Below are 25,944 nucleotides of genomic sequence, written 5' to 3' on the forward strand. Positions count from 1 at the left end.
GGGCAATTATTCTAAACGTGTGTGTCTTTTTTTATTGCAACGTTTGCGCTTGAGCGTTTTTGCGTCTTTATTTTAGACCATGACTTATGCTTCACTTCTTCATTTTTGTGTGATCTCAATTGCTCTCATAAGATATTGCTGGTATAAAAGCGATCATGAACGGTTGAGGATCGAAGCCGTTATAGCTGAATGGTTTAAGTGTCAGACTGATATCACGGAGGTCGCCGTTGCGAACCCGTACGAGGTCCCAGTTTTTGAACCCATAAAGGAATTCTAAGCTACATCCCTAAAATGAATTTCCCTCGCCTGTTGTTCAAGAGCAGTTCATCCGACGTTAGTCGGTTTAAGTTTGACATTGCTTTTTTGATACCTATTATCTACGAAGCTATCGCATCTATTTTCTGACAAGCTGCGAGTTATGTCTTCGTGAAACTTTTTCTAGTGAGTTAATTTTTCTAGGAAGCCACTAGATTTTTTAAGGCCAGCACTGAAATTTTACACCATTATCTTAATTGGTTTCTGTGATCCATTTGGTTCTCGGATGTTGACTTATTGTTTGCTAATCAGCAGTAATTTCAAGTGTTTTTATAGCTGCGAAGCTGTAAGCTGAGTGGAGCTATATTGCGGTGCTCTTGGTTTTTAAAATTCAAAGAATTTGAATTGTATTGGGGCGCTGTCTTTTTTTTAAGATCTGTGCACTCATTTTCATGATTTTTGAAGTCAAATTGGAGTAGTGATTTTGGTCACACCGAAACAGGAAGTGGAGCGAAAAAGCGAGTGGTTTTGCAGTGTGGAATTTTTTCGCTGTTAATTTAAAGTGGAGTGAGAAAACGGTGTTTGAACAAAAATGTGCTTTCTCGCTAGTTTTTTTTTGTTCACATGCGGCAATTTCACTTTGATTTTGTTTTTTTCAAGATTTTGGATAGGATTTTTTCTAAACGGTTTTCTCAATTCTTTCATAGTCCGTTCTAGGTCTAGTTTGCTGTTTAGTCAATGAAAATTCTTTGAATTGTACGTTAGGACTTGTCCTGCTATGGTTTTTAGTTTCGTCGTCTGACGCTCTTTTCCGTTTTACATTTGTTCACACAGCAAAGCTGAAAATTTTTTCTGAATGACTTCTTCCTCTTACTAACGGCGTTTGCGCGCATGACGTCATTTTTCCTTCTCTTTAGCAAAAGTTTTTTTGCGTGATAATGTTTTGATCAGAAGTGACTTACCTCACTCAATAAAATGACTTTTGCACTTGAAAACTCAAATTTAATTTGAATTAGTTCAAGATGGGAGCTCGTATGTGCAGTAAAGATCCCTAATAAAAGGCTTCTGCGTAATAATTTTTGAACGAGCTTTATTAAATTATCGCTGAATTTTTTTATCTAGTTTTTTTGAGCAGCGTAGATTTTTTTTGTTTTCAATTTAGATATGTATCTATTTCTATTTATATTATACGGCACGAAAGTCTATTCTTTCGCAGCTATTCCGCCTATCTGCCGTCTATGTTAGCAAAAATTGATACATTGCTCTTAAAGGTTCATTCGCGAGTTTAATATTGTTCTTCAATTAAATTAAGCTCAAATTTGACTAAAATAGGGTACCAATTTAAAGAATCTAAAGTTCCTTAATATCGAACGTTTTAAGACCAATTCGATATTTATTATAAAGGCGTTCGCTATCTATGTACTAAATTCGAGAAATGTGCATCTAGTATTTACCACTTTGTTGTATAAGAACAATTTGTTGTAGCAAAATCTGTTTGTTCAATTTGTTCAAAAACGTTTATGAACACGATAATCTGTTCATGGATAGAGAAGAAACAGTTGTGAATGCTGTGGTGTATGAATAGAGATATAATGTTAAGTAAGATAAACGATGGGAGGGTAATTCAGATTATCTCTCTGTTGCTCAAGTGGCCTCTCTCTGTCTATTGACTTTGGCCCTCAATTGAGTGATTGAAAAATTGCCAATCTTCTTTCTCTTTGTTCACGTGGGCTCTCACAGGTTCAACTCTAACAAAGGCTGTCTTTGTTCACGCGGATTTGGAGTGTCTTGCTTTGTTTTCATAGTCAAAGTCCTCCTCTTTTGTGTCCTTTGCCTACTGACTATATCTCTGTGTGCAGAGATGAATGGAACTTTTTGGGTCTTTCTTCAATGGAATTCTCATCTGTCGTATTAGATCGATAGAAAAGAAAATTTGTGTCAATTCTTCTGCGGACCGTCGTGCGTGTTACTCTATCTTCAACTGTTTTCTGAATACTTAGGTTTTAAATACTCTATTTCATTTCAGAAGTAAGCAATGTCAAAAGCATGAATTGTTAGTGTTGTTAATTGATATGAAACAAACTATTTAGCAACTATAAGGAAGCTTTCGTATCCTTGTTGGAATGCAGGGCCTCTGGAAATTGCAGGCATGTTCTTAAAATTATTTTATGATGGAAGAACACAAAAATTCAGATCTACCACAACAGCTAAACTAAATTGCACGGACGACTGACTATTCAATGTTTTGAAACAATTGTTGTAAACGTGCGTATTTTTAAGCAAAATTTTTGCTTGACTGTTTTGGCGCTTTCGTTCTGGAGCATTCTTCGCGCTCAAGTGACCCTTCGAGCTTGAGTTCTTACTTTTTTCGTGATCTAAATTGCTCTTATTACCAGGTAAATTCCTTTTTGCTAACATCAAGGCGATTGCAAGCGAAAAAATAGCAAAGCAGGGATAGCTTACTATTAAAGGCGTCAGAATGCTGTCCGAGAGGTCGCGGGTTCGAACCCCTCTCCAGTAGTTGTTTTTTCCACCCATTAAAATTTTCAAGCTACATCCCCTCCAAATTAAATTACCCGCCTGTCTTTCGAGAGCAACTCATCCGTCGTTAGTCGGTTTGTTTTTTTGATACGTATTCACCATGTACCGTTTTATATGATAACGGAAGTTCGCCCGACATCAGTCGTCTTAATTTTTTGGACAATATTTTTTGAAAATACGACGCAAAATTTATGCGATTTTTTCCTTGACCGATTTTTTGTCTGACCCATTTGACATTCAGCCCACAAAAACGGGATAAACAGGTGGCCCCCAGGGGCATTGACTTCTCGTAGAGCCGTTCAGCTCACCAGTCTCCAAGTATGCGATTCACCGAAACTCTTGGAGACGTATACTAATGGTGTGAAGAGCGGCTTTTAGAGTTTGACGGTTACGCAGTGATTAATACATCCGTCGAGGTGACGGAATCGGACTCAGGAGGTTGGAGTTCGAATCCTACCTCCGGCTGATGCTTTTAAAGAAAAATGTGTCTAGGCTACAGCCCCTGAATTAAATCTCGCCGCCTGTCATTCGAGAGTTGTTTGTCCGACATTAGTCGGTTTATGCTTTAGATTAATTGATTATCTTGATTTTAGCTTCCAAACTGAAGGGCTTTAGCTTAATACCGATATAATATAGGATTTAATCATTTCAATTTAGATATCTTGACGCTGACGCTCTTGGACTCGGTGATCGGGCTGTTTCATTGGATCTTTCACGTTTTTCACTTATGATTTTACTTTTTGGATGTCTTCTCTACAATGCCTAATTAGTTGAATGATTTATGTATTTCGCTCTGTACAAAAAAAAACACTGAGTGAAATAAACTACAATTTACACGCGATTTCTCTGACTTTTGTACAAACAAAAACGTGGACGCTCGATAAAGCCAGTTTTCGAGCTCGAGATGCAATCCGTCGAATTGATCGAACTAAGGACCTGATTTTCTTTTTTGGGACAACTTCCACCACAATCTCTTAAAATAAATCATAGTCTGAGTTTATCAAAAACTCTTTTAAAAAATATAGATTATACAACTTCAGAGTTAATCTAGCACCAGCCACTGTTGTGGATAGAGCTGAAGTTACAACAAAAGGGAAACGCGGGCACCATTTAGGATCTCGCTTGCAATTGAGAAAAAATGCTACAAATTAAAACGTTGAAAATATTTTTTAATAGCCGCCCTCATCTTCTAGCCGGCTATTATAGCGCTCCTATTATTTTTATAATCCAAAGATTTTAGATTGTATTGGTGCTCTGCTTTTTTTGTAAGATATTTTACCACTCATTGTCCATGAGTTTGAGCTTTCAAAATTGGAGAAACAGGTAAATCTCAGCAGACATTAGGTTTCATTAGAGGCCCTCCAAGTGCTTCGAGTGGTGCAACCGATGGGAAGGCCTTAATTCAATTCAATTAAAGGTCGTTTTGAGGAGTTTATGAGCCCAAAATGGTTCAATTGTCACGTTTTTTTGTCATTTCCGAGTTTTTTGTCTGAATTTGATTAAATTGACATTTGTCAAAGTTGATAAAGTTCTTTTGCAGGTCATAATTACTTATGACCATTTTGTGATTTATATGTTTTGGTAAACATGAACACGCAAAATAATAATTTTTACAATTTTAATTTTTTAAATAATAGGTTAGTGAGTAGTTTCTAGCGGCGATGGATTGGTTTTAAGAATTTTGACATTACAAATATTTGCATTTTTTTATAACATATTTTTTCACGTTGTTTGAAAATTTTTGTCATTTTCAAAGTTTTCAGTTTTGAATTTAATTTTGTGGGGCAAACATTTTAATATCATGTACATGCACTTTTTTGCTAAAATTCGAATAACTGGTGTTTGTTTTACTTTTATTGTTGCATATGTATCTGATCGAGTGAAGCTGTAGACCAAATTATAACACTTTGACACATAAAATGGGGTCGTCTTCAATTTGTCTCGTCATTTTTCTTCTTTTAAAATCACAGCTTAGGTCATTGGGTTCTTTGGCAGCGTTTTTTTTTAAAATCTACCGGCTGTTTTCCTTAGAAAGACGATGAGACCGCTCATTATGAAACTCTCAGTAATGAAGGAGAAATAAAGGCAAAATTTAAAAACTTTTCGATAATTTAATAAAACAAAGTGTCCATGTCAAAGAAATTAGCTGCTTCTTAGGGGAATAGAAAAGTAATAACTATGCGCTCTTAGAGCATATTTTTCACCTTTTGATAACATTACAAAAATCAAATAATATACAGTAACATTAGAGGCTGATTAAATAGCAGCAGCTTCTCTTGTAAAATGGGGTCCTAATTGTTTTATGAAGTAAGGTAGCAATCATCTTTTGAGTAGATACAAAAAATAGCAGGCAGATTTGCGAAGTTGCTGCAAGATATTTCTGGTTGCCGTAGAATGTAGATACAAGCAATTAAAGAGCTGAATTCATGGAGTTTTATCATTAACTCCATCAAAACAGATGCTTTCAAAAAATTTAAATAGGGTTTTTGCTTATTTCATTCTGCTTGCAAAGCCTGATCAATTAATTCTGGTAAACGCTCTGCTATTGAGTATAAAAACTCACCTAAAATGTTTTTAAAAAATGTGAAACTTGGAGCACAGATTGCATTGTTGAAAAATAGATTTTTTTGCTGTTAAAAAACAGATAGTTGTTCCTGAAGCACAACTTTTTGTTGCTAAAAAGCAGATATCTCTGCAATAGAGTTTTTGGTGAAGTGATGTGATGACTCGTATGCTGTCTAATGCGATTGTGGAAGTATTCTTTTCCACTCACAGAGTCATGCGAGCCTCCTTGTTAATGATATTCTCAATATATCGTGTTGTTTTTTAGCTAATAATCCAAGCCGGAAGTCCACCAACTTTGCTCCAACAGCTCTGCACCGCTCTGCCGTTCCACTATTTCTCCGATGAGGCCAGAATGGATGTTCTCTTTCCAACCCTAGTGGCTTGTTGCCACCACAACCCGGCTAACAAAAATATTCTACAGACCGAGATTACTCCTGCGTTGCTGGTTCAGTATCTGGAGGTTTGTAGGTTTATTTTTAAGTTCTCTCAAGCGAAGTTTGTAGCAATTATATTAGTCCTGTGGTCTCTTTAATGCGATTTTTCGCTTAACCGATTTTTTGTCTGACCCCTTTGACTTTTCGTCCTCAAATGCGCTCAGAGGACATTAAGTAGCTGACCAGCTCTCCTAGAGCCTTATAACGCTCTAAGAGAGCTGCTCAGCTACTTAATGCCCTCCGAGCGTTACCTGTTTATCTTGTTCTGAATCTGGGGGTTCAAAGCCTTACGCCTTCCTAGTCTCAAAGTATGCGATGCACCTAAATTATTTTGAGGCGATAATTTCATGATGTGAAGGGCGGATATTAATTGCAAGCAATTGTACTACTAACGTGACTGACTTTGTTATTAATTGGTTGTTGTTAATTTGTTGTTGATTGTTGTTAAAAGAGTTTTGGTTTTGGGGCATCATTTTATGCTTTTTGCTCAATTTCCATCAAATCCATTGAAAATCAACTGAAATTTTTATCCTCAAAACTGCGATAAACTTAGGCTTTAATTCGATCTACAGTGCTCTATCGGAGCTATGGTAGTCTCTTAATTGTACGATTTGGCGAAGCCCCTTTCTGTTTTTCTTGCCTCCCTCTCCAAACATAATATAGCTATTGCCAAAGCCAACCCCTCGCCTATCGTTTTAGAGCCACTAAGAGAGAACCTTAGTTGGTTATGTTTAGATTATTTTCAATCATTCATTAGTATCTTAATTTCTAATATCTTTTTGTCGTTGCTGAAGTCCTTTTTGTATTTCTATTCACGTATATAATGCAACAAGGCGGCTCGTTAATGTGCGTTCGCACATGATGTTCCGACCCGAGCTCATCTACATTTTTGACTTAATTGTCAACCAAGTGAAGAAATAACAAAAATAGATGTTTGAGTTTAAAACAATCGTTACACAGCCTATCTACTAATTGAATTACATAATGCCTTGCTTTATTACAGCGCCAATGAGATCTGACCTTAAAGAGACTACGAAACAAAAAACCAACCAGCAAATGAGCAAGAACAAAAACTTCACGGCAAAAACTGAATATCTAAATTTAAAAGCACATAGTAACAACGTCAAAATGCTGTCAGATAAAACCTTAACTACTCAAACTTAAATTCTCCTAACTATACAGTGGACGGAAAGTTTTCTTAATGAGACAATGTTAAAAGTCAACAAAGAGAACGGTCAATGAGGCGAAATTCAAAATTTAATCAATGTTTTTTAAACCCAGAAATTTCATGTCTTAAAAATCATTAGCTTTAACTTAAAAATCCGGGATAAATTACCAAAAGTTACTACAAAACTAAAAGGCCCTGTGTTTGGGTAATTTAAGCCTTAGAAACGAACTAAAGAAAAACCTAAAAAATTAGAAACGATTTGCGAAAACACGAGCTATTGCCACCATTAAAATTATTAGCTATTATCTGAATATTATACATTTTTAATTCAATTCTTATTTCTACTAACACTAACTGAGCTGCAGGAATTATAGTGAGAGATTAAATAAGTTTTTATGGACCACACTTGTAAACCATTGTGATCTGTTACTATGCGATTGTTCTGAAAGAAGAGAAAAAGAAGCCCTAAAAATGACCACTCAAAAAAACGTTTATAAAAACGCATATTGTCCAACAAACAAAGCATCGGTGACAAAGAATATCAGTAGATTTTGTTTGTTTTTTTGGAATACAAGAAATTGGATGTGACCTCTAATTGATGAAAATAAGTTAAATTTTGACGAAAAGAACACCAAAAACTGAAAAGTTTGAAAAATGTTTGAAAATGTATATCATAAAACTTTAAGAATAAAGGCTATAAACTGACTATCTGATTCGGTAAAATCATTAATTACATCCTATCCTCAATTACAAGCCTAAGAGACTTGGCAGCAATCTACGGCTACCTAAAGAACAAAAACATGCAAAAACAGCAATTTCAAGAGAAAAATTGAGCGAGAGAAGTGTCGAAGGCATTAAAAAATGAACTTTTCACTAAAAACTTCTATGTTCAATTAATTTTTTTAACAGCAATGGCATTCTTCTTTTCTATCAATATAGTTTCAAAAAATCAGACATGAACAAATACATTAGAACCACGAATTTTTTGAGAAAACTCCTAGTATCAACCCCATTAATTTCATTACCTTTCAACGGAATCCACTAAATACGCTAAATTATGCCTCCATGGAACAACAAGTTTGTTTGCCAATCATATTTGGTCATAAAGACCCTACAACATGTTACTGAAGATGAAAACAACAACAAAGACAGTCAACAACAAAAAATTCAGTAAAAAAGTGCCAGAAGAAAGTGTCGAAGCAATTTAAAAAATCATCAGTTCTTCTCTGAAATCTTTAAATAAGATCCGTTGGAAGTCTTACTTTAACCAATGGGAACTATCAGTAATAAGATAATGTGATAAGACTTCAAAAGGATCCAAAAATAAGAAAAGTATCCAAAAAATTTTAAAAAAATGTGAAAACTAGTGGCAATGAAGTTTTAAAATTGAAAGGCAGAAGATAAAACCGCTAAGCAGAATATTTTGGGCTGCATTAGAAAAAAAGGATCCAAAAAGTACTAAGGCTGACTGACAGTTCACGAAAAAAGAGTTTAGGTTTGGTTAATGTTCCAAAAAAAATCTCGAAAAACTATTTTTAAGGTCTTAACCGGCATTTACCTCAAAAGCTTTTGACGGAGCTCAATAACTACGCTCAGAAAAAGTACGATGTTAGGAGAAAGATATTTGTCATGCATAGATAATCAAAAAGAGACCACAATAAGTCTTAAGACTATAAAAACAACAACAAAAAGGCAAAAACCAAAAATTGTAAAAGAGTGCCAGAGGAAGGTCTCGAAGCTGCTTAAATCATAAGCTGTTCTCTGAAAACTTAGTCTATGATCCGTTGAACGTCTTTCCTTAACCAATGGGTACTGTCAGTAATAAGATACTGTGATAAGATTAAAAAATAACAAAAAGTACCCAAAAATTTCAAAAAAATATATGAAAACTCGAGCCATTGAAGCTTTAAAACTAATAGAAGATAAAAACGTCTTAACAACAATTAAACTCAAAAGCTTTTAACGGAGGTCAATAACTACGCTCAGAAATAACACAATGGCAGGAAAAAAAGGTTTGTCATGCATAGATAATCAATATAAGATCGCAATAAGTCTTAAGACTATGAAAACAACTACAAAAACAGGCGAAAACTAAAATTCAGTAGAAAAGTGCGAGAACAAAATTTCGAAGCCATTTAAACCATTGGCTTTTCTCTGAAAACTTTAAAGTCATATAATTAAAACTAGAATATAAAACCTTCAACGAAACTTAATTTTTTTTCAGTAGAAAGCAAGTGGGCTCTGTCAATACTGAGACTGACTAACAGTTGACGAAAATTTTTAGATTGGTTAATGTTCAAAAAAATTTTCAAAAAATTATTTATAAATTCTTTAGACATTAAATTCATGAAATTTCAACGGAAGTCAATAAATAGGCTTAAATATGCTTCAATAGGAGTATAGGAATGTTTGTCTTGCATAGGAGACCAATAAGACATAACAACAAGTCTTATGACTATGAAAACAAAACAAAATCAGGCAAAAACCAAAAATTCAGAGAAGTGCGAGAAGAAATGATCAAAGAAAATTGAAACCATAAGCTTTTCTCTGAAAAATTTATCTTTGATCGATTAAACGTCTTCTGGAAGCCAATAGGAGCTGTCAATTTTGTGATAAGTTAATGAGAAGTTATTGTCAAAAAACTTTTTCGAAGAATTGTTTTTAAAGTCTTAACAGCCATTAAATTCAATAGCTTTCACCGGAAGTCAATAAATTCGCTGCGTTATGCCTCAACGGAAGGACAAATATGTTTGTCATGCATTTTTAATCAGTAACACATCGCATTAAGTCTTATGTCTATGAAAACAACAACTAATACAGAAAAAAAAACCAAAAATTCAGTAGAAAAATGCGAGAAGAAAATGTCGAAGCCATTTAATCCATACACTTTTCTTCGAAAACTTTATCTCTGATCCATTGAACGTCTTCGTGAAAGCAATGGGAGCTATCAATATTAGGATAATGTGATAATAGTTCAAAAGGAATTAATAATGCGAAAATATCCAAAAATTTTAAATTTTTTTAGTATCTTGTGGCATTGAGATCATATAACCCATAGTTAGAAGATAAAACCACTAACCAAAGTAGTTTTATTTGCAGTAGGAAGGAAGGTGGACCTGTCAATCCTGAGACTGGCTAAGAGTTCACGAGAATAAGTTTTTGATTCGTTAATGTTAAAATTTTTTTTTCGAAAATTTATTTTGAAAGGCATAACAGCCATTAGCTGTCCACTTAATGCACTAGATATGCTTACTTAAATCTCAGTGTGGAATATATTGCGCTGTTAGTCAACGAGTCTATGCCATAGGACTCCAAAAAAATTAGTGAAACCTCAAAACGAAATTCAAAATTTCATTTAAAATTACCTAAACTCAGAGTCGAATTTAATAAAAAAACATGAGCAATTCCTTCAAAACGATTTTATTTTGTTCATTGGGCCTCATTTGACTGTAAAGGAGGTTTGTCATTAAGGGAAACTTGATATGAAAAGTGACTTGTCTCTGGGTGACTTAAAAAAGCAAAAAAAGCAGAAAAGTTTTATAAAAAAGAGCTCTCGAAAATTCGAAATTTTTTGATATTGAAGCTCCCTATGAGACCAGAACTAGTCTCTTTTATGGCTTTAAGTCTATTAGATGCACAAAATTGATTCATTTTTGGCAAGAAATTCAAGTTTGAAATACTATTTTTTATAGTAAAATATCTTAATTTGAAGAAAAATCACCCTAAAAGTGAACAAATACCCCGTGTTCACACAAAATTTCAATCCTCAATAACTCCTCGAAAAAAACGAAAATAAAAAAAAATCCTTTTAATTTTGAATTCTACGCTGGACCAGCTTTTGAATGATACCACTCACATTTCTCTGCGATGAATATATCGATCGTCCAAATTTGACTAAACAAAAAAAACCCATTTGAGTATATAGTTCCTCCCCCCCCACAAGTGGGGTCGGAACAATTAAACTCTGCCGACAATCTGTATGATAATTGAAAAAGAAGTTTAAGTGAACCGAGGATAAACCACGAATAATAATTGTTTCAACCCTTTCAACCAAATTTGTTCGGAGGTTAGGAACCTTATGACCGCTATCCTTTGCCGAGAGATACAAAGGTGGTATCATTGGAAAGCGCTTGAAAAACTGAACCAATAGCTGAAAAAACTTTCATTTTTTCAAGCAATTATTAATAGCCGCCGTCAGCTTTTCAAAGGCTATTATTTACGTGCTCTTCTTTTTCACAATTCAAAGAATTTAAATTGTATTGGGGTGCTGTCTTTAGACGACTCGAAGAGGAGTTATGTTGATGTATTTTACGTCTGGAAGAGGCGTATTGTAGAAGTGTCTTTTTCTCCGACCATTGAAGATAGGTTCCCCGAGATCAAACTGGCGACTACGGAATCCAACTCTTTGCTAATAGTTTAATTGCCCTTGAACGAAGTTCATAGCATTTATTGTAAACGTGTGTCTTTTTATGCAAAATTTTGCTTGACAAAGTTGACTTTTCGAGTGACTTTTACGCCCTTGACTTTTTGCGTTTCGCGTGATCTAAAATTCTCCCGCAATCACAATTTCAAGCGGCTGAATTCAATTGGCGGCAATTTCATACTAAAAGTCAAATGAAAAGTGCGCCGAAATTGGTGTCATTTTTTACTTAAAATCTTAAAGTGGTTTATGTTAACCTCTAGTGTGGTTATTTGAAGCCCACTATTGAACTTCTTATGCCCATTTAGCCCCCCCCCCCCCCCCCCCCCCCCGATTGAAGCAGGCTGCAATTGATTAGAGCTCCCACTAGTCGTTCGAGAGCATTTCTTTCGATGTTTAGTCGGTTATGTTTTGTTTGTGTATCGAATTTGTTAACTTTGTTTGGACTTTTGTTGGTTGTATCCTTGCCTTAAAGTCGAATCGGGCTTTCTCATTATGTGTCTTTGTTAGTTGTCTTTCATTGTGCTTTGCTTCTAAAATTGTAGTAAAATTCAAATCAGAAGTTCGCCAAAAACAGCTCCTGGGAGATTAGGTAGCCAGTTTAAGTAAGCTACAATAGCTCCTGTAGTTTTTGCCAATCAATTTTTTTCTTAAATTTGTTTATTGAACAGTTAGATAGCTAATTGCTTTTAGAGAGAATTTTGTAATAGCCGCTATCATCTCCTCTGGTTATTATAACGGGCCCGTTTTCAAAATTCGAAGAATTTCAATTATTTTGAAGCCTTGTCTTTCAACATTTGAAGAGGAGATATGGTGATCTGTTTTTACTGCTCAGAGTATTGGAGAAGTCTTAATCAATGTTATGGGAGTGAATTTTGAAGCAGAAACTGTCAAGCGCGTGAATAAATTTAAATTGTTGGGGTGCTGAACAAAATTGAAAAGTGAAGCGAAAAGAAATGGACTTTTTCTTCATACCACTGTTTTCGATTGAGCGAGAAACGGTTGTCAAAAAAATTTCTCTAAGCTAGCAGAGTTTTTGTTCTCGTGCAGCTTTGTAAAGCAGTCTATTTTTTCTAATTTGGGGAAGCATTCATTTATTTCATTACCTTTCAACGGAATCCACTAAATACGCTAAATTATGCCTCCATGGAACAACAAGTTTGTTTGCCAATCATATTTGGTCATAAAGACCCTACAACATGTTACTGAAGATGAAAACAACAACAAAGACAGTCAACAACAAAAAATTCAGTAAAAAAGTGCCAGAAGAAAGTGTCGAAGCAATTTAAAAAATCATCGGTTCTTCTCTGAAATCTTTAAATAAGATCCGTTGGAAGTCTTACTTTAACCAATGGGAACTATCAGTAATAAGATAATGTGATAAGACTTCAAAAGGATCCAAAAATAAGAAAAGTATCCAAAAAATTTTAAAAAAATGTGAAAACTAGTGGCAATGAAGTTTTAAAATTGAAAGGCAGAAGATAAAACCGCTAAGCAGAATATTTTGGGCTGCATTAGAAAAAAAGGATCCAAAAAGTACTAAGGCTGACTGACAGTTCACGAAAAAAGAGTTTAGGTTTGGTTAATGTTCCAAAAAAAATCTCGAAAAACTATTTTTAAGGTCTTAACCGGCATTTACCTCAAAAGCTTTTGACGGAGCTCAATAACTACGCTCAGAAAAAGTACGATGTTAGGAGAAAGATATTTGTCATGCATAGATAATCAAAAAGAGACCACAATAAGTCTTAAGACTATAAAAACAACAACAAAAATGCAAAAACCAAAAATTGTAAAAGAGTGCCAGAGGAAGGTCTCGAAGCTGCTTAAATCATAAGCTGTTCTCTGAAAACTTAGTCTATGATCCGTTGAACGTCTTTCCTTAACCAATGGGTACTGTCAGTAATAAGATACTGTGATAAGATTAAAAAATAACAAAAAGTACCCAAAAATTTCAAAAAAATATATGAAAACTCGAGCCATTGAAGCTTTAAAACTAATAGATAGAAGATAAAAACGCTAACCAGACTAAATTTAGCTGCAATATAATAAAAAACGGATCCTGTAAGTACTAAGACTGACTAACAGTGCGCGAAAAAAGTTAAGGATCGGTTAATCTTCAAAAAATTTTTCGAAAAACTTTTTTTGAAGTCTTAACAGCAATTAAACTCAAAAGCTTTTAACGGAGGTCAATAACTACGCTCAGAAATAACACGATGGCAGGAAAAAAAGGTTTGTCATGCATAGATAATCAATATAAGATCGCAATAAGTCTTAAGACTATGAAAACAACTACAAAAACAGGCGAAAACTAAAATTCAGTAGAAAAGTGCGAGAACAAAATTTCGAAGCCATTTAAACCATTGGCTTTTCTCTGAAAACTTTAAAGTCATATAATTAAACCTAGAATATAAAACCTTCAACGAAACTTAATTTTTTTTCAGTAGAAAGCAAGTGGGCTCTGTCAATACTGAGACTGACTAACAGTTGACGAAAATTTTTAGATTGGTTAATGTTCAAAAAAATTTTCAAAAAATTATTTATAAATTCTTTAGACATTAAATTCATGAAATTTCAACGGAAGTCAATAAATAGGCTTAAATATGCTTCAATAGGAGTATAGGAATGTTTGTCTTGCATAGGAGACCAATAAGACATAACAACAAGTCTTATGACTATGAAAACAAAACAAAATCAGGCAAAAACCAAAAATTCAGAGAAGTGCGAGAAGAAATGATCAAAGAAAATTGAAACCATAAGCTTTTCTCTGAAAAATTTATCTTTGATCGATTAAACGTCTTCTGGAAGCCAATAGGAGCTGTCAATTTTGTGATAAGTTAATGAGAAGTTATTGTCAAAAAACTTTTTCGAAGAATTGTTTTTAAAGTCTTAACAGCCATTAAATTCAATAGCTTTCACCGGAAGTCAATAAATTCGCTGCGTTATGCCTCAACGGAAGGACAAATATGTTTGTCATGCATTTTTAATCAGTAACACATCGCATTAAGTCTTATGTCTATGAAAACAACAACTAATACAGAAAAAAAAACCAAAAATTCAGTAGAAAAATGCGAGAAGAAAATGTCGAAGCCATTTAATCCATACACTTTTCTTCGAAAACTTTATCTCTGATCCATTAAACGTCTTCGTGAAAGCAATGGGAGCTATCAATATTAGGATAATGTGATAATAGTTCAAAAGGAACCAATAATGCGAAAATATCCAAAAATTTTAAATTTTTTTAATATCTTGTGGCATTGAGATCATATAACCCATAGTTAGAAGATAAAACCACTAACCAAAGTAGTTTTATTTGCAGTAGGAAGGAAGGTGGACCTGTCAATCCTGAGACTGGCTAAGAGTTCACGAGAATAAGTTTTTGATTCGTTAATGTTAAAATTTTTTTTTCGAAAATTTATTTTGAAAGGCATAACAGCCATTAGCTGTCCACTTAATGCACTAGATATGCTTACTTAAATCTCAGTGTGGAATATATTGCGCTGTTAGTCAACGAGTCTATGCCATAGGACTCCAAAAAAATTAGTGAAACCTCAAAACGAAATTCAAAATTTCATTTAAAATTACCTAAACTCAGAGTCGAATTTAATAAAAAAACATGAGCAATTCCTTCAAAACGATTTTACTTTGTTCATTGGGCCTCATTTGACTGTAAAGGAGGTTTGTCATTAAGGGAAACTTGATATGAAAAGTGACTTGTCTCTGGGTGACTTAAAAAAGCAAAAAAAGCAGAAAAGTTTTATAAAAAAGAGCTCTCGAAAATTCGAAATTTTTTGATATTGAAGCTCCCTATGAGACCAGAACTAGTCTCTTTTATGGCTTTAAGTCTATTAGATGCACAAAATTGATTCATTTTTGGCAAGAAATTCAAGTTTGAAATACTATTTTTTATAGTAAAATATCTTAATTTGAAGAAAAATCACCCTAAAAGTGAACAAATACCCCGTGTTCACACAAAATTTCAATCCTCAATAACTCCTCGAAAAAAACGAAAATAAAAAAAAATCCTTTTAATTTTGAATTCTACGCTGGACCAGCTTTTGAATGATACCACTCACATTTCTCTGCGATGAATATATCGATCGTCCAAATTTGACTAAACAAAAAAAACCCATTTGAGTATATAGTTCCTCCCCCCCCCCCCACAAGTGGGGTCGGAACAATTAAACTCTGCCGACAATCTGTATGATAATTGAAAAAGAAGTTTAAGTGAACCGAGGATAAACCACGAATAATAATTGTTTCAACCCTTTCAACCAAATTTGTTCGGAGGTTAGGAACCTTATGACCGCTATCCTTTGCCGAGAGATACAAAGGTGGTATCATTGGAAAGCGCTTGAAAAACTGAACCAATAGCTGAAAAAACTTTCATTTTTTCAAGCAATTATTAATAGCCGCCGTCAGCTTTTCAAAGGCTATTATTTACGTGCTCTTCTTTTTCACAATTCAAAGAATTTAAATTGTATTGGGGTGCTGTCTTTAGACGACTCGAAGAGGAGTTATGTTGATGTATTTTACGTCTGGAAGAGGCGTATTGTAGAAGTGTCTTTTTCTCCGACCATTGAAGATAGGTTCCCCGAGATCAAACTGGCGACTACGGAATCCAACTCTTTGCTAATAGTTTAATTGCCCTTGAACGAAGTTCATAGCATTTATTGTAAACGTGTGTCTTTTTATGCAAAATTTTGCTTGACAAAGTTGACTTTTCGAGTGACTTTTACGCCCTTGACTTTTTGCGTTTCGCGTGATCTAAAATTCTCCCGCAATCACAATTTCAAGCGGCTGAATTCAATTGGCGGCAATTTCATACTAAAAGTCAAATGAAAAGTGCGCCGAAATTGGTGTCATTTTTTACTTAAAATCTTAAAGTGGTTTATGTTAACCTCTAATGTGGTTATTTGAAGCCCACTATTGAACTTCTTATGCCCATTTAGCCCCCCCCCCCCCCCGATTGAAGCAGGCTGCAATTGATTAGAGCTCCCACTAGTCGTTCGAGAGCATTTCTTTCGATGTTTAGTCGGTTATGTTTTGTTTGTGTATCGAATTTGTTAACTTTGTTTGGACTTTTGTTGGTTGTATCCTTGCCTTAAAGTCGAATCGGGCTTTCTCATTATGTGTCTTTGTTAGTTGTCTTTCATTGTGCTTTGCTTCTAAAATTGTAGTAAAATTCAAATCAGAAGTTCGCCAAAAACAGCTCCTGGGAGATTAGGTAGCCAGTTTAAGTAAGCTACAATAGCTCCTGTAGTTTTTGCCAATCAATTTTTTTCTTAAATTTGTTTATTGAACAGTTGGATAGCTAATTGCTTTTAGAGAGAATTTTGTAATAGCCGCTATCATCTCCTCTGGTTATTATAACGGGCCCGTTTTCAAAATTCGAAGAATTTCAATTATTTTGAAGCCTTGTCTTTCAACATTTGAAGAGGAGATATGGTGATCTGTTTTTACTGCTCAGAGTATTGGAGAAGTCTTAATCAATGTTATGGGAGTGAATTTTGAAGCAGAAACTGTCAAGCGCGTGAATAAATTTAAATTGTTGGGGTGCTGAACAAAATTGAAAAGTGAAGCGAAAAGAAATGGACTTTCTCTTCATACCACTGTTTTCGATTGAGCAAGAAACGGGTGTCAAAAAAATTTCTCTAAGCTAGCAGAGTTTTTGTTCTCGTGCAGCTTTGTAAAGCAGTCTATTTTTTCTAATTTGGGGAAGCATTCTGATGTTGATATTTAATTGCTCTCAAACGAAGTTTGTAGCAATTATATTAGTCCTGTAGGTCTTTTTTGTATGCGATTTTTCGTTTTGACCGATTTCGTCGGACGCTTTTGACTTTTCGTCCTCAAAAACGGGATAAACAGTTAGCTCCCAGCGGGCATTAAGTGTTCTTAGAGCCTTTCAGTGCTCTATTTCAGCTCAAACTGCTTTAGAGACTTATACTTATGGTGTGAAGAGCGGTTCTTAGAGGTTGAAGACCCCTCCACTGTTGACCCCCCCACCCCACTGTTGCCCCCCGTACCCCATCAGCCCTTGGCCCAACCCCCGCCCAACCCCGTTTCTAGCTACTGATGAACAACCGCTTACTAAAAATACCCAAATTTATACCATTTTTACAATTTTTTTCGAGATTTTAAAAATGTTTGACATCTTTTGATGTTTATTAGCCCTAGTTGTCAGAGAACCTCCGCTAGGTTTCAATCATTTGTTACTGCATGGTTTCTAGGGGTAACGGAATGGTTTCAACATTTTAACATCACGAATTTTAGCATTTTTTTTTTTGACAAAACGTGAATTTTTTTTCAATTTTTTGGCATTTATTTTTCCTTGTTCAGGTATTTCCAGGCCCAGGGGCCAGAATACTTCCTAAGGGGTTTGATAATCAGTTACTGACAAATTTTTATAGGCCATCGAATAGTTTTTCAACTTTTTAATGTCACAATTTTTAGCAATTTTTTGATAAAACTTGCTTTTTTCAAATTTTTGAAAATTTTTGTTTTGTTTTTCAGCCTTAAGCGACAAGGAACCTCCTCTAGGGTTTGAAAATAGGTTTCTGTATAGTTTCTAGATGTAATGGATTGTCTTGCAAGATTTTATTATGACTATTATTTTTTTGACAATTTTTGCCATTTTGATAGTAATAGAGTTTGATATTAAGTTACTAGAATGTTTTTTTATGGTCATGGATTGATTCTCAACTTTTTAATATCACAAGTTTTAGCAATCTTTTTCATGAAACTTGCAAATTTTTTAACTTTTCATTTTTTATTTGTCATTTTGTGGTTTCTCTAGCCTCAAGAGCCATGAAACTTCCTCTATGGTTTGATACTAGGTTACTGCGTAGTTTATAGATGAAAGGGAATGTTTTTCAAGATTTCAATATCACGAATATAAGCAATTTTTTGAAATTTGCAATTTCATGTTTTTGAAATTTTCCGGGGCCTGGAACTTCCTCAAATGTTTGATAATAACCTGCTGCATAGTTTTTGGAGTTAATGGAATTGTAGTCAGTATTTTTTATGACTCCAGCTTTAGTAATTTTTGGATAAAATTTTAAAAATTTTTTTCAAAATTTTTGGAAATTTTTTTTATCATGTTCTAAGTGTGTTGATTTTATGAGCCAGTGAAGCTATTTCAGGCTTGAAACAGGGATACTGGATAGTCTCTTGAATCACTGAAATGGTTCTTAAGATATTAATATCTTGAGTTTTAGCAAAATCTTAAAATTTGCGATTGTTTGCGAAATTTGTCAATAATTTTGGTCCATTTCTGAGTTTAACGACCATTTCTGGCCAACGAATCTTTTTATGTCTTGGAGATGGTTACTTGACAGAACTTTTGAGAAAAAATGGTTTTGAATTTATTTTACTGCGAAGTTGAAAATTTTTGTTTTTAGTTTTGCCTTTCATTTTTTTTTCTATGAATTTCTTACTAACAATGCTAGAAAACTAGACGTTGCAGAGTCGAATCTTATAGTGGAAAATATTCCTATCTCTCTTCGTCTGTATCGGCTAGGGTTTCTCTCCTTCTCTTTCTCCTTCACGTTTAATCTTTTTTCTTTTTTGTTGATGCTGCACTTCAGCTACTGTTATGTGGCGTAATGTCATCATCTCTGATCCTCATTAACAATGAGTTATAGAAGAAATGTTTTTATCATGAATTACTTAACAGGCGGTTTTTAGGAAATCATTGATAATTGCTCTCAAAAGCAATTTGTATTAAATATATTAATCCTGTTTGTCTTATGCAATTTTTCGCATGGCCGATTTTCCTTCTGGCCCATTGGATTTTTGTCTTCAGAAAGGGGATACTGAGGTAGCGCCCAGTTTGCATAAAGTCCACTGGTTTCCAAGCGATTAACAGAAACTGTCTTGTATACTTATGGTGTGATGGGCGGCTCTTCAAACACCCCCACCCACACCCATTGCCCACACCCCCACCCACTTTCCCCACACCCCCACCCACTTTCCCCACATCAGTATCCCCAATCCACCTTAACACCCGCGCTGCGGTGCAACCCCGCTGTGTTCACCTTACGCCCCTAGAACAATTAATTTAAAGCCAGCCTAACTAAACCGTGGCTAGCTACTGACGAAGCCAACCGATCGACGGCCGTTTGAGAGCAACTCGCCCGACGTTAGTCGGTTATGTTATTAATTGTTCTCAAATTAAGTTTGCAGCAATTATATTAGTCCTGCTGTTTTAATGCGATTTTTATGCCACAGGATTTTTGTCTGGCCATTTGGTTTTTCGTCCTCAAACATATAATAAACAGGTAAAGGTTCATAAGTCTCCTTTTACTTCGTCTATCAAAAACCTGTTTAGCTTTTGGCACACCTTCAACATTTTGTGTAATGAATAGGCTAGTTTCTCTCTGGTCTAGTTTTCCCACTTATGCTGCTCAAAGCGTTTAAAATATGCACTGAGAGTCCAGTTTTAGATGCTCGTTGCTTTATCTTAACTGTTTTGGAGACTCGTTACTTAACTGTTTGGGAGACTTTTACTTATGATGTGAAGGGTTATCATCCCCCCTATCTTCACCCTCATCTCCATCTCTGCACATCTTTCTGGTCGTAAGGGCCCCGTGCAGCCAAACACCCCTCCCACCGTTGCGCCCCATGTTGCCATTTGCTGCATTTCGTTTTTTAAATTATTTTACGAGCATTTCAATGATCTAGTTTGCCTAAAGGAGCTTTTATTTGGTTTTATATGCCCCTGTAATATTTTTTAAAAATGATTAGTTTTTCTCTCTTTTTTTGAGTTGTTATTAAGAGCTTGCCTTGTTCATGAATTGACCTCTAATGGGTATCTTTTTAGGCAGAAACAGCCCTTCGAGTCGTTTCCGAAATTGGTCCGCTTTGTTTGTCTTTTTAAAGATCTTTTTGCACTCTCATGATTTTTAAAATCAAATTGAAGTGATGATTTGTCACACCAAAGAGGTTTTTGTGTCGACAAAAATCATTGTCTTTTTCGGTATATTGATGTAACCGCGTTTTTTTTCCTGGGGCAATGACTTTTGCATCCTGTTTCTTTGACACTTCAATGATTAAGAAGATCAACGATACCGTAATTCCTTTTCCAGTCTCTAAATACTATCTTTTATGTAGCTGATGGCGGCTATTAGATGTTTATTTTGCAGGTTGGAGCTCTTCTTGTGAGACGCCCTTCGTTGCAACTCTCCCTTGTTTACATTCAATTTCGAAGAGTTGAAAAGTGAAGCTAAATTCAATACTAAATTTAATATCTTATCTTCAAACTTAATTTTATCATCCAATGGGATAAAACAAAAATACATCGTGCAAAAGCAGTTTAACGAACAAACAAAGTTAGTTGAAACAATGAATCTTGTGTTCATTGAAGATTCAGTTCTAATAGAAAACGTTTTTGTAACCCAGAAACGTTTTTAATTGCTCTCAAACGAATTTTGTTGCAATTATATTAATCCTGTTCGTCTTTTTATTCGTTTTGTCGCTTGACCAATTTTTCGTCTGATCCATTAGATTTTTCGTCCTCAAAAACAGGATAAAGGTAGCGCCCAGTAGGCATTAAGTTCTCTAAGAGTCTTTCAGATCACTAGTTTCCAAGTCTGCGATTCACAGAAACTGTTTTGGAAACTTATACCTATGGTGTGAAGGGCGGTTCTTTGAGGTTGACCCCCTACCCCCCCCCCCCCCCACACCACATCAGCCCCTCCTCTCACTCCACCACCCCCCAATCCCCACACCTGCACATCGTTCAAGCTGTAAGGGCCCCGTTCAGCCAAACCCTCCCCCCCCCCCCGCTGTTGCCCCCCCCCCCACTGTTGCCCCCCATCAGCTCCCCGGTGCCCCCCACGCTGCACTCACCTCACGCCCCTTGAATTAAGCTAAAGCTAGCCTCACTAAAACGCAGCTAGCTACTGACAAAGCCAACCGATCGCTGGTCGTTTGAGAGCAATTCGCTTAACGTCAGTCGATTGTTTTTAATTTTTGTTTGTTTGTGAAGTGTTGAAAATTATATTGCATCAGTTAAAAAGACAAATCGTTGCAATTTTGCATTAAAGGAATTTTTACACGCAGCTCAAAACTCATCATTGAAAATTGATAAACCTTTTTTGAGAAGGTTTTTTTACTTTCTCTTTTCATGAAATGAAGTGAGATTTAGCCATTGGTTTCTATTCTTGAAAGCAAATCAGTGTCACAGTGGAAATTGAAAAACAAGACAAAAAAGCTGCAATATATTTTTTTTGCCCACTGTTACTTGTCGTCTTATCCAATTAGGATATCCTTGATACCTAATAATATAGCAATTGATTCTTCTTTATCTCTACATTTTATGATCCAATTACAAAATAGCAGTTCGTATTACAAGCATGTCTTATCATACATAGCCTTTTATTTTTATCACATTTTTTGGTTGTGATAGTTTCGACGTTCCTCAGCCGTGACCTTGGCAATTCCACACATTAGACAGCAAAGGCAGATCTGAATGACCTCGGTCAAGTTTGAGCGAGAATGTAACTTAATTCCGTTTTGCTATTTTAACACATGGAATATACATAAACTTTGCAGAATTGGGTTACATGAAAAAGCTAGGATGTTTTGGAGGAAAATTGGTAACCAAATCCCATATAATCAGAAAATTTAACAATTGCGGAATCCAGGCTTCAACGGTCGTAGCCTGAATTAGGTTTTGCACTCAGCTTAAAATTTGAAATAAGTAAGCCCACTCTCAAAATTTGAATCAAGCAAAATAACTGCTTCGCTAGCAAAACCTAATCAAACTACTGTATTCTCATGGTTTTCCATTTTTTATTTGACGCTGTAACCTGTCGCTCAATTGTTTATTTGCAAAAGTGAAAATATGAAGATTTGTAGCACCTAAATTAATTGGATAACGAGAGGATGGCTTACAATTCAAGTCAGAAGTGATTTTAGCTTGATTTTTTAGCTGTAATCAGAATCATTTTGCGACCTGAATGCCAATCGCCCGCTACATGAGTAGTTTGTGCATGCATAGCTCCTGAAATACATTTTTCACTACAAACCTTTTTCTGATTCAAAGGGGTGTGAAGATGCCTATGCGGTTGTTGTTGTAGAAGCAAATATTGTAGTTCAGTCAGAACTGATTAATACATTCTTATTAAAGATTGCTAACTGAATGGTCTCATTTATTCTAATCCGTTCAGTAATACCCTTTTCAATTGAAATCTGTCTAACTGTTGATACTCTTTTAATAAGATATTTAGCCCAAAGTAATAATACGTTCTGACTGACCTCAAAAGATAATCAGTAAAAAATGACTGTTAAAGTATTCATTCAACCTTTTGAAGCTGATCCGCCTGCATCATTTTTAGCATATTTTCTGGTTATATTTGAAAAAAAAAATAATGTTTCGGCCTATGAAGCATAATTTTTTTTAGTTTTTAGTGGTTGATAGAGCTCAACGAATTGTAGCCAATTTATGTCAGTAATGTTTGAGGAAGCTGATTTCTCAGCCACAAGGGGGGGTGGGTTAATATTGCCAGCAGCATCATGTAAAATGTTTCAAAAAGGAATAGAAACAATGTAAATTAAGTCAAGTTGGTTTGGTCGAAGTTGGATTTGAGTCTGTGTTGCTTTGATTGATTGACTGATGTGGATGTTGGGGGACTAAATGGATGTGAAATGCTATTGGAACTAAGTAACCAAATTCTATTCACAACTATTATAGCAGTTACTATTGACTAGCATTGACTATAGAGTAGTAGTCGCAATTGAGCGTGAATTGATTCGATTTGACGATCGGTTTTGTTTGCGACTTGAGAGATCCTGCCTGGCTAATTGACCAAAAATAATACACGCCTCACTCTTCCCCCGCTAACTAGTTATAACTTATTATTAACTCTCGACTTGACATCTGTCTAATTTATACAAAGTTAAAACACCCTCTTTCCCCTGACTTGCCTCCCTCTGCTGGGGTGTTGGGCTTCAAACTGTGGAGTTAATCGCCCCTCATTTTGAGTTAAAGCTAGATGAATATGTTAAGAAACAAGAATCGGGGGTTCTTAACAGTTATTTTGAGAATAAGCGGAATCCAATTTTTGGTCGTTGAAAAGAATGTAAATAAATGAAATGATCCAAATGCGCGATTTCAAATATCGCAATGTAGGGCTAATTGTCGAGTCATCTTAAGAAAATCTGATTTCTACGTGACAATTTTTCAAATTCTTCGATATTTCAATATTCACATGCGGCAAAAAATGTTTTGATGTACCGAGCATTGTACTGATTAAACCGTGTGTGTTTTCAGAAAAAGAAGACAGATATTGTTGATCGACCGCCCGCCGAGAATTCACTGCTCGTCATATCAGGTAATCTAATAAAACATTGTCAGACCTTGTTGTTGTAAGTTTCCCCTTTTTTAATTGCTCTCAAAGTTTGAATTGCTGAGCAAAGTAAAAAATAGGAGCGTTTTTGGAAGACCGAATCGAGCGGAAATTTTTGAGCACTGCGGTTTTTCAACAGAAATTCTAAACTCTCACCCTAAATATTTTGGTCTAAATGGTTTGTTTAATTGCTCTCAAACAAAGTTTGTAGCAATTATATTAGCCCTGTGATCTTATTTATGCAATTTTTCGCTTGACTAATTTTTTGTCTGGCCCTTTTGACTTCGTCCTCAAAAACGAGAAAAAGCTTGGTGGGCATTAAGTGGCTAAGCAGCTCTCTCAGAGCCTTAGGCCTTACTATTCTCTAAGTATGCTATTCACAGAAAGTGTTTGGAGGAGACAATTTTATGGTGTGAAGAGCGCTTCTAATCTTGCGCAAGTTTGATCACCCGTCTGACCCCTTCTGTCCATCCTCCTCCACATGGTGTTTTGGACCCCCCTTCTCGTCCAGTCCTCCCAACCCTTCCATCGTCCCCCGCCCGACGCTTGAACCCCTCTCACTCCGCTCACCCCAACTGAAACTTTTTTCGAGGTTTCGTTTGGCAGTTGCGTTTCTCTTTGTTTTTACTGATTTTTTATTTGATTGATAAAAACTTCCAATTTGTTTATAGCTCCGAAGCAGTAGGCTGAGCGCAGCTATATTGCGGTGCTCTTGATTTTTTGTTTTGTCGTCTGATGCTGTTTTTTGTTGTCTTTTTCAGTGATTTTTTTCACGTTAGATTTTTTTTTGGGTGACCTAAATTGCTCTGATTTAGAATTTGTCGGTTGCTAAAAAATTATTGTAAGCGAATTATTGAGACAGGTATGATAGCCGAGTCGATAATGATTCTTACGCCGGGGATTGGGTTTCGAACCTCTCGGTTATCAAAACTTTTTGCGCTCAAATATTTTCTCAATTATATACCCCCTTTGAGTGGGCGTGATAACTTTTTTAAGGTGGCCGTGATAAATTTTTTCGACTCATTTCTTTATCTGCTTCTATCGGTTTTTTTATGGCACGCAAGTCTATTTCGCAGCTATTCCCGCAGTCTGTGAACTATGTTTAAAATTGATTAATAGCCGCGTCAGCAATTCCAGGCGGCTATTATTGCGCTCCTAATTTTTTTTACTTCGTCTAACAGATTTTTGTTTTGTCTTACCATGACTTCTTGGAATTGACTTTTTCAATGACTTCAGCGACTTCTACTGCTTTGCTGTTAAAATTTGTGTTCGGACGTCATTTTTGCTTTTAGGTCAATTGCGTGACTTACCTCACTCAAAAAAATGACTTCTGAACTCACTTATCGAAGTTTAAATTTTATGAACATTTTCTAATTAAAGGTCAATAGTGTGCATCTAAAAAGTGCCAAATTTATATGACCTAATTCATGAGTAATATAGTCTTGGGTTTTAATATCAAATATTAATTTTGATTAGAGCAAATGTGTCTCATAAAAATGACAGTCTGAATCTAACCCAAAAAGTCTAGTGGTCTATTAAAAAACTAGTGGTCGATCTGTAAATCTTATTGCTTTACTTCTTTCAATTCATCGTAAGCCAAAGCGTCTATTGCGGCTATTTACCGGCAATCTGCCGGCTAGGTTTTCATTTAGTGATAATTTGTCCCTTTTGTCTGTTTTTGAAGTTTGCCTATTTAATTGCTCTAAATTGAAGTTTGGGTCAATTATGTTTGTGCTGTTGGTCCTAATGCGATTTTCTGTCACATCGTAATTTGTCCGTCTGCCAAATTTTTGTGACTTTTTCTCTTGAGAAATGGGATTAACTGGTAAAACAGGTCAAGACATTAGGTTGCTGAACAGTTATCTTGCAGGCCTACAAGTGCCTGAGTATACGACGCTTGGAAGTTAAGACCCCTCCTTCACTGAATTCTGATGTGTAGGCTCAACTTCCCGATGTACAGGGCGTTTTAATTGGTTTGGACCCTCTCCATTTTTGCCTCCATCCTGCTTTTGATCACCGCTATTTTTATACCCCCACCGCTTCCGCTTAAGGAAACTGCAGCGAGCAAAGACGGCCGCAATCCAGACCTTTAAGAGCACGTCTTCCAACGTCAGTAAGTTACTTTTGTTATATTTTCTACTTTTCAGAAGTTAAAAACAGTCTACTTACAGGTGTTTTTGGTTTTTGTTTGAAGAAAGGCATATAATCGTTTGA

At 35.4% G+C, this 25,944-nt stretch overlaps 2 protein-coding genes across 2 annotated transcripts in view; one reads left to right on the plus strand and one right to left on the minus strand.

Annotated features, from left to right (window-relative positions):
- The window catches only part of LOC142341737 (S phase cyclin A-associated protein in the endoplasmic reticulum-like), a 636,081-nt gene that overhangs the window by 601,945 nt on the left and 8,192 nt on the right, over positions 1-25,944 (plus strand). The window contains exons 27-28 of the mRNA XM_075392909.1: positions 5,627-5,821; positions 23,655-23,715. Coding sequence (XP_075249024.1) covers positions 5,627-5,821; positions 23,655-23,715 — 256 coding nt within the window. The remainder of the gene's footprint in view (positions 1-5,626; positions 5,822-23,654; positions 23,716-25,944) is intronic.
- Positions 1-25,944, minus strand: part of LOC142341735 (26S proteasome regulatory subunit 10B) — a 400,468-nt gene that overhangs the window by 223,847 nt on the left and 150,677 nt on the right. The gene's annotated exons all lie outside the window — the stretch shown is intronic.

This window comes from Convolutriloba macropyga, chromosome 6, assembly GCF_964194025.1.
Source record: "Convolutriloba macropyga chromosome 6, txConMacr16.3, whole genome shotgun sequence".
Lineage (NCBI taxonomy): Eukaryota > Metazoa > Xenacoelomorpha > Acoela > Convolutidae > Convolutriloba > Convolutriloba macropyga.